Source organism: Hyla sarda, chromosome 2 (genome assembly GCF_029499605.1).
Source record: "Hyla sarda isolate aHylSar1 chromosome 2, aHylSar1.hap1, whole genome shotgun sequence".
NCBI classification, from domain to species: Eukaryota; Metazoa; Chordata; class Amphibia; order Anura; family Hylidae; genus Hyla; species Hyla sarda.
In genome coordinates, this window is record NC_079190.1 from 302,919,589 (window position 1) to 302,929,510 (window position 9,922).

At 44.2% G+C, this 9,922-nt stretch overlaps 1 protein-coding gene across 1 annotated transcript in view; it reads right to left on the bottom strand.

Moving 5' to 3' along the window:
• Positions 1-7,619, bottom strand: part of PPARD (peroxisome proliferator activated receptor delta) — an 86,104-nt gene extending 78,485 nt beyond the window's left edge. Inside the window, exon 1 of the mRNA XM_056557604.1 lies at positions 7,484-7,619. Coding sequence (XP_056413579.1) covers positions 7,484-7,493 — 10 coding nt within the window. The 5' untranslated portion in view covers positions 7,494-7,619. The remainder of the gene's footprint in view (positions 1-7,483) is intronic.
• Between the last annotated feature and the right edge of the window lie 2,303 nt (positions 7,620-9,922).

Sequence of the window (9,922 nt, forward strand, 5' to 3'; positions counted from 1 at the left end):
GCAATGAATAAAGTAAACCAGAAGGCCCATGAAGCAAAATGAAATAAACTGCCAGAAATCGCTCATAGCAACCAATCACAGCACTGCTTTTATTTCTCAAATTAGAACATCAGCTCTGAAATGTTGCAAATTAAACAGTTTAAACAGAAATGCGCCTTCTCATAGACGGCAGTGCATTTCTGAGCAGAATCTGCAGAAAGATTAGACATGTCGAATTCTTCTGCGGATGCTGGAATTGCTGCCATGGAAATTCTGTCCAATTGAAAACAAAAAGGAATATTCCATGTGAACATAGTGGGAGATTTTTAAAGCTATTTAGAAGGTTTTTTTGGCTTACATTTGGTGCATAAAATGTTGCATGTACACCTAAGTACTTTACTGTTTACCCCCTTAAGGACGAGCACCGTAAATGTACGGCTCTGCTAAGAAGTTCTTAACGCACAGTCCGTACATTTGCAGCGCAGCTTTCCTTGATCACCGCGTCTCAGGAGCAGCAGGATCGCTCTCGGCGGCAGGATACAGCAGGAGGTGAGGTCTGTTCACCTCCTACTGTTGCTTAGCAACAACTTGCAGCATGCACAGCCAAAGGGCATGCTGGGAGTTGTTTTTCAACAACTGGAGTTCCAAATACAACTCCCAGCATGCCCTTTGGTAGTCTGTGCATGCTGGGGGTTGTAGTTATGCAACAGTTGGAGGCACATTTTTGCTATGAAAAAGTGTGCATTCACCTGTTGCATAATTACAACTCCCAGCATGCACAGACTACCAAAGGGCATGCTGGGAGTTGTAGCAGTGTGCCTCCAGCTGTTGCAAAACTACAACTCTCAGCATGCCCTTCGACTGTCAATGCATGCTGATTGTTGCAGTTTTGCAACAGCTGGAGACACATTGGTGGTGAAACAGAGTTTGTTACCTAACTCAATGTTTCGCAACCAGTGTGCCTCCAGCTGTTGCATAACTACAACTCCCAACATGTATGATCTGTCATGCTGGGAGTTGTAGTTTTGCAACAGCTGGAGGTTTGCCCCCTCCTCCCATGTGAATGTACAGGGTAGGCACGGGTGGGTTTACAGCAAGTTTTCTGCTGCAAGTTTGAGATGCTGCAAATTTTCAGTTGCAGCTGAAACTCCCAGCTCAAACTGACTGTAAACCCCCACCCATGTGAATGTACCCTAAAAACACTACACTACACCACACCTACACCAAATAAAAAGTAAAACACTACATATACACATACCCCTACAGAGTCCTCCCCCCCCCCCAATAAAAAAAAAATGCCTTGTACGGAACAGTTTCCAAAACAGAGCCTCCAGCTGTTGAAAAACAACAACTCCCAGTATTGCCGGACAGCCTCTGACTGTCCAGGCATGCTATGAGTTTGGCAACAGCTGGAGACACCCTGTTTGGGAAAGACTGCCGTGGGGTATTTTTATGGCGGATTCAAATACCCAATTTAGGCCTTAAACTCGCATGGAGCTCTCTCGCTTTGGAGCCCTGTCGTATTTCAAGGCAACAGTTTAGGGCTACATATGGGGTATCTCCGTACTCGGGAGAAATTTTGGGGGCTTTTTCTTCTTTTACCCCTTATGAAAAGGTAAAGTTGGGGGCTACACCAGCCTGTTAGTGTTAAAAAAAATAATAATAATAATAATTTTACACTAACATGCTGGTGTTGCCCCATACTTTTAATTTTCACAAGCGGTAAAAGGAAAAAAAAGACCCCCAAGAATTGTAACTCAATTTCTCCTGATTACGGAAAAACCCCATATGTGGGCATAAAATGTTCTGCGGACGCACAACAAGGCTCCGGAGTGAGAGTGCACTATGTACATTTGAGGTCTAAATTGGTGATTTGCACAGGGGTGGCTGATTTTACAGCGGTTCTGACATAAACACAAAAAAATAAATACCCACATGTGACCAAATTTTGGAAACTACACCCCTCACGGAACGTAACAAGGGGTATAGTGAGCCTTAACACCCCACAGGTGTTTGACAAATTTTTGTTAAAGGTGGATGTGAAAATGAAAAAAAAAATTTTTCATTTTCACAAGGGAGAATAGGAAAAAAGCCTCCCAAAATTTGTAACCCCATTTTTTCTGAGTGAGAACATACCTCATATGTGGATGTAAAGTGCTCTGTGGGCAAACTACAATGCTCAGAAGAGAAGGAGCGCCATTGGGATTTTGGAGAGAGAATGTGTCCGAAATTGAAGACCATGTGTGTTTACAAAGCCCCTATAGTGCCAGAACAGTGGACTCCCCCACATGTGACCCCATTTTGGAAACTACATCCCTCACGTAATGTAATTAGGGGTACAGTGAGCATTTGCGCCCCACAGGTGTCTGACAGATTTTTGGAACAGTGGTCCGTGAAAATGAAAAATTTTAATTTTCATTTGCACAGCCCACTGTTCCAAAGATCTGTCAAACGCCAGTGGGGTGTAAATGTTCACTGCACCCCTTATTAAATTCTGTGAGGGGTGTAGTTTCCAAAATGGGGACACGTGGGGGGGGGGGTCCACTGTTCTGGCATCACGGGGGGCTTTGTAAACGCACATGGCCCCCGACTTCTATTCCAACCAAATTCTCTCACCAAACGCTCAATGGCGCTCCTTCTCTTCTGAGCATTATAGTTCACCCGCAGAGCAATTTACATCCAAATATGGGGTATCTCCATACTCAGAAGAAATGGGGTTACACATTTTGGGAGGCTTTTTCTCCAATTACCCCTTGTGAAAATGAAAAATTTGGGGTAACATCAGCATTTTAGTGAAAAAAAATCAAATTTTTCATTTTCATTTTAGTTTCCAAAATAGAGTGCCATGTGTTTTTTTTTTTTTCTGTTCTAGCACCACAGGGGCTTCCTAAATGCGACATGCCCCCCAAAAACCATTTCAGCAAAATTTGCTTTCCAAAAGCCAAATGTGACTTCTTCTCTTCTGAGCATTATAGTGCGCCAGCAGTGCACTTGATGTCCACATATGGGGTATTTCCATACTCAGAAGAGATGGGGTTACAAATTTTGGGTGGCATTTTCTCCTATAACCCCTTGCAAAAATGTACAATTTGGGGGAAAACCAGCATTTTAGTGAAAAAAAAAATTTTCATTTACACATCCGACTCTTAACAAAAAGTCGTCAAACATCTGTGGAGTGTTAAAGCTCACTGGACCCCTTGTTACGTTCCTTGCGGGATGTAGTTTCCAAAATAGTATGCCATGTTGTTTTTTTTTGCTATTCTGGCAACATAGGGGCTTCCTAAATGTGACATGCCCCCCAAAAACCATTTCAGAAAAACAAACTCTCCAAAATCCCATTGTCGCTCCTTCCCTTCTGAGCCTTGTAGTTCACCCACACAGCACTTGACATCCACCTATGAGGTATTTCCTTACTCGAGAGAAATTGGGTTACAAATTTTGGGGGGCTTTTACCCCTAGTACATTTTCAAAAACTCAGTCTACAAGAACAAAATGAAGATTTTGAATTTTCTCCTTCATTTTGCTGCTATTCATATGAAACACCTAAAGGGTTAACACACTTTCTGAATGTCATTTTGAATACTTTGGGGGGAGGTGCAATTTTTATAATGGGGTCATTTATGGGGTATTTACCCCTGAAATCCACTTCTAAACTGAACTGGTCCCTGAAAAATTCAGATTTTGAAAATTGCTGCTGAACTTTGAAGCCCTCTGATGTCTTTCAAAAGCAAAAACATGTCAACTTTATGATGCAAACATAAAGTAGACATATTATATTTGTGAATCAATATAAAATGTATTTGAAATATCCATTTTCCTTACAAGCAGAGAGTTTCAAAGTTAGAAAAATGCTAAATTTTCATGAAATTTGGGGATTTTTCACCAAGAAAGGATGCACGTAACAACGAAAATTTACCACTGTGTTAAAGTAGAATATGTCACGAAAAAACAATCTCGGAATCAGAATAATCGGTAAAAGCATCTCAGAGTTATTAATGCTTGAAGTGATAGTGGTCAGAATTGCAAAAAAGGGCTTAGTCTTTAAGGTGAAAAAGGGCTCAGTCCTTAAAGGGGTACTCCCGTGGAAAACTTTTTTTTTTTTTTTTTTTTTTAAATCAACTGGTGCCAGAAAGTTAAACCGATTTGTAAGTCACTTCTATTAAAAAAATCTTAATCCTTCCAGTACCTTTTAGGGGCTGTATACTAAAGAGAAATCCAAAAAGAAATGCATTTCCTGTGATGTCCTGACCACAGTGCTCTCTGCTGACCTCTGCTGTCCATTTTAGGAACTGGAGAAAATCCCTATAGCAAACATTTGCTTCTCTGGACAGTTCCTAAAATGGACAGCAGAGAGCACTGTGGTCAGGACATCACAGGAAATGCATTTCTTTTTGGATTTCTCTTTAGTATACAGCCCCTAAAAAGTACTGGAAGGATTAAGATTTTTTAAAAGAAGCGATTTACAAATCTGTTTAACTTTCTGGCACCAGTTGATTTAAAAAAAAAAATAATTTCCACGGGAGTACCCCTTTAAGGGGTTACAAGTGTAAGGCAAATAGTGCAAACTCTCTTTTCCCAGACCTGACTTACAAAACTGCCTTTGGAAAGCACTTTTTGTGTAGAAAATTCGCAGCAGAGAAGAGGACGAATAATACAAAATGGCATTCTGAACTGATTTATTGTTTGTTTGTTGTGCGTAAAATTTATAAAAGATGTGCAACTTTTTTTTTTTTTTATATAAAATTTTGTGCACATAAGGAAAAAAATAAAATAAAATGACTAAAAAAAATTACCGTATTTATCGGGGTATACCACGCACCGGCCTATAACACGCACCCTCATTTTACCAAGGATATTTGGGTAAAAAAAAGTTTTTTACCCAAATATCCATGGTAAAATGAGGGTGCGTGTGTGCGCGTGTATACCCCGATACACCCCCAGGAAAGGCAGGGGGAGAGAGGCCGTCGCTTCCCGCTTCTCTCCCCTGCCTTTCCTGGGGTCTAGAGCCCTGCTGCCGGCCCTTCTCTCCCCCTGGCTATCGGCGCCGCTGCCAGTTCCGTCCCCCTGACTATCGGTGCCAGCACCCCATTGTCGGCGCCGATAGCCAGGGGGAGAGAAGGGGCAGTGGCACCGATTGCCGGCGCCACTGCCCCGTTGCCTCCCCCCCATCCCCGGTGCCATAATTACCTGTTGCCGGGGTCGGGTCCGCGCTGCTGGAGGCCTCCGGCGTGCGTCCCCTGCGTCGTTGCTATGCACGGCGCGGCGCACTGACGTCATGCGCCGCGCCGTGCAGCGCATAGCAACGACGCAGGGGACACACGCCGGAGGCCTGCAGCAGCGCGGACCCGACCCCGGCAACCGGTAATTATGCCACCGGGGATGGGGGGAGGCAACGGGGCAGCGGCGCCGGCAATGGGTGCCGCTGCCCCTTCTCTCCCCCTGGCTGTCGGCACCGCTTCTCTCCCCCTGGCTATCGGCGCCGGCACCGATAGTCAGGGGGACAGAACGTGCAGCGGCGCCGATAGCCAGGGGGAGAGAAGGGCCGGCAGAAGGGCTCTAGACCCCAGGAAAGGCAGGGGGAGAGAAGCGGGCAGCGACGGCCTCTCTCCCCCTGCCTTTCCTGGGGGTGTATTGGCGTATAACACGCACATAGACTTTAGGCTAAAAAATTTTGCCTAAAAAGTGCGTGTTATACGCCGATAAATACAGTACTTACCAGAGACATAATGAATCTCCCCCATAACCTTTCGGTATAAAGCGAGTAGGCAGAGATCTATCTATCAGAGATTAAGGGGGGACATTTATCAAAGCATTTAGTAGTTTGTTTGTTTTTTTTGCTTAAAATTGTCGCAAAAAAGTCGTATGTGTCACTACTCTATTATTTGTGTGACTTTTTGATTGTGCAGTGCCCTAAGCAAAAAAAAAAAAAAAGAAAGAAAATTGCTTACCAAATCAAAAAGTGATTTTTAACTTGCAACCGTCAGAGAGTAGAAAAAACTACTAAATTTACTCCAGCTCAGACATAGAACAGAAAAAGCCACTACCAAAAGCAGAAAAAAAAAATATATATATATATTATATATAAAAAATATATATATATATATATATATATATATATATATATATATATATATATATATATATATACACACACACACACACACACAGTGGTCCCTCAACATACGATGGTAATCCGTTCCAAATGAACCATCGTTTGTTGAAACCATCGTATGTTGAGGGATCTGTGCAATGTAAAGTATAGGACAGTGGTCTACAACCTGCGGGAGTTGTAGTTTTGCAACATCTGGAGGTCTGCAGGTTGAAGACCACTGGTATTGGAGGTTATACTCACGTGTCCCCGACGCTCCGGACCGTCACCGCTGCCCTGGATGTCGCCCTCCATCGCTGTTGCCGCGTCCCCGATGTTCCGGGAAGGTCTCTGCTTCCCCGGGATCCTCACTCTCCGTCACCGCCATCACGTCTCTACACACGCCACTCCTATTGGATGACGGGACGGCGTGCGCGACAACATGATGACGAAGGAGAGCGCCGGCAATGCAGCGGATCCCGAAGAGGACCTTTCCGGAACCCCGAGGACAGGTAAGTGATCGTCAGCAGACCACACGGGGCACCGTAAACGGCTATCCGGTGGCAGCTGAAGCAGTCTGCGCTGGCCGATAGCCGTTTATGCGATGGCCCCGACATACCAAAGCTTCGTATGTTGATGCTGCCTCTGAGAGGCCATCGTATGTTGAAATTATCGTATGTTGGGGCCATCGTAGGTCGGGGGGGGTTCACTGTATATGCTTACGTGAAAGAAATTTTGAAAGAAACAGGCTGAAACCAGTTGATAAATAAGTCGCACATAAGCAAAAAAAATTATAAGAAAAAGAATAACTAAAAAAAAAGGAATACACAAGCAAACATTGATAAACATCCCCCAAGGTCGGCAGGGCAGACAGAAGCAACTGGGAGCCACTGGGATCCCTGGTGGTTCAGGAGGCATGACAGTGATGACAGGATGATGTTTAATCATCATCATCCACAATACTGTAGTTGCACAGGAAACTAACAAATTTAACCCAATACTGTTAAAGATAACTTGAATTTCAGTTTAGCTGTGGCACAATGCTGTCATCAGAAACTATTATGACTAAATACAAGTATCAGATGTACTGTATAACACGTGTACTGACAAGGAATATTCATTATGTTGCTAGCCTGTCTATATAAAAAGAAAAAAAAAAACACTACACATTTCACTTCAATAACAAACTGGTCGAAAACTAAATGTGACTGATTTATACAATGGTTATATACATTATCATCTACTACCAGCATTATCTGATGCATATAAACAGATGCAGTACCGTACTCTGCTGTCATTCTTGACTGCTGTACACAAACCAGGCATACACACTCACTAGCTTTAGCTGTGACATGCATACAGATACAAATCACTAAAAGCTGTCTCAGATATAGAGTTAAATATACTATCATTTACCGTCTTTCATCTGTCCGCACTGTGACAGGATTTTTTTATTCGTGATTTAAAGCTCCACACCATCCCCCTTCCTGTTATCCTACTTCCTGTGACTCAGATGACGTCACAGCAGGCTGCTGGAATGTGAGTGATGGCGGGAGGAGAGTGTTCAGTGCATTCCTTGCAAACTCTGTGACCCTTCCCCTCACCCAGGCTTCTACATCCTTTTTGCACACCATTTCCTACTGACTTAGTACACAACAGTCCTTTCAGCATATGGTGATCTGTACTGCTAAACATAGTAGACCATGTCAAAATATGGTTTTGATGTTATATGATCATACAATGCACAGTATATTATAATATGCAAGATATAACAAAGTTTTATTCTGAACATGTGCAGTGAAAAATATCTATAATGTATTAGTTAAGCACTCAAAATGATTTTAGCCTTTCTACCAACAGCCTATTTATTATAAGAAATGAGCACAGACTGACATCCATGGCAAACGGATGAGCCTTTATGTCATCTGTTTGCACCTGGTTTATAATATCCCTTATTACTTCTGAGCATGCTCAGAAGAGAGGACATCAGCAGACTCCTGCAGTGCTGAGGGACTACTACTACTCCCATCATGGAACAGACTTGTTTCCATGATGGAAGTAGTAATTCCCCGGCTGTGGGACTCTGCCGGTGGCTGGAGAGGCTACATTAGTATTTGTACTACAACCCCCATCATGGTCCACTCCCCTGCGATATACGATGTATTTTACTTTCATTTTCAAAATTCCCAGTGGGGTTTTCAAATAGAAGCATTGCGGTGGGGAAAGATATATAGGATATCTTGCCCCCCCTGCTGTGCTATAAGTCTTGCCCCCCGCAGCGCATTTATATAGGTATTGTCCCCCGCAGCGCAATCATATGCCCCCGCAGCGCATTTATATAGGTATTGTCCACTGCAGTGCATGTGTATATATAGTATTCCCCGCAGTGTTATGAATAAAAAGTATTTTCTTAGCAGTGCTTTGGGCCGGGAAGCCGTCCGGCCCGATGCCCTGCTGAAAGAATACTTGTCATTCATAGCGCTGCGGCGGCAATTGTACATAGAAGCACTGTGGGGGCCAGATAACGCTATATGTCTGGCCCCCACAGCGCTTCTATAATCATATGCCTCCGCAGTGCTATAAATGAAAGGTATTCTAACAGCAGCGGAATTGTCCAGGTCCGGAATTGTCCAGCCCTTTTGCGCTGCTGATAGAATACTTTTCATTCATAGCGCTGCGAAAACATAAGATTATAGAAGCGCTGTGGGGGCCAGGCATATGGATATATGTCTGACCCCTGCAGTGCATCTATATACAACTGTGAAAGCGCTAGAAGATGAGAAGATGCCTGGGCAGCAGGCAAGGGGGGGGGGAATCAGTGGCGTAGCTATAGAGGTCGCAACTGCGACCGGGCCCCATAGCACTACACTATATGCACTACTGCAGGCCAGCCGACAGGATGGCCCTCGGGCATCATCCAAGGACCCGGACCTGAGCGGGAGGCCCATCGCTGCCTGCCCTTTTCTGTAAATAGTTTTCATGCTGGCTTGTCCCCTTTTAGTCAGCACCAGACCGGAAAGATTAGGGGCTGCTGGGAGCAGACTGTGCCCTGCGCAGGCACGCATGTCTGCTCCAAGCACCTGACGCATCCTCGCCTCCGACCCCGCTAGCTTCTTTCATTCCTGTCATAGCTCACAAGCAGTGGCCTCATACACCTAATGTCTGCAGCAGCCTCCGACTGTGAGGGGGGAGGGGGGTGTCGGGGACGATGTCTGTATGCATGCATGTATGATGCATGTATGATGATGTGTGTATTCATGTATGATGTTGTGTGTGTGTATATGCATGTATGATGTGTGTGTGTGTGTATGCATGTATGAATGATGTGTATGTATGCATGCATGGAGTATGATGTGTGTGCATGTATGATGTGTGTATGCATGTATGTATGATGTGTGTGTATGTATGTATGATGTGTGTATGCATGCATGGAGTATGATGTGTGTGTGTGTGTATGTATGTATGTATGTATGATGTGTGCATGCATGCTATATGATGTGTGCATGCATGGTGTATGTATGCATGTATGACCGTGTGTGTATGTGTATGTATGTGTATGCATGTATTATGAGTGTGTGTGTGTGTATGACAGACAGGACCAGTCCACATTAGGCGCAGTATAGTTCTCCACATTAGGTGCAGTATAGTTCCCCACATTAGGTGCAGTATAGTTCCCCCACATTAGGTGCAGTATAGTTCCCCCACATTAGGTGCAGTATAGTTTCCCCCACATTAGGTGCAGTATAGTCCCCCCACATTTCCCCCACATTAGGTACAGTACAGTTCCCCCTCATTAGGTGCAGTATAGTTCCCCACATTAGGTGCAGTATAGTTCCCCCCACATTAGGTGGAGTA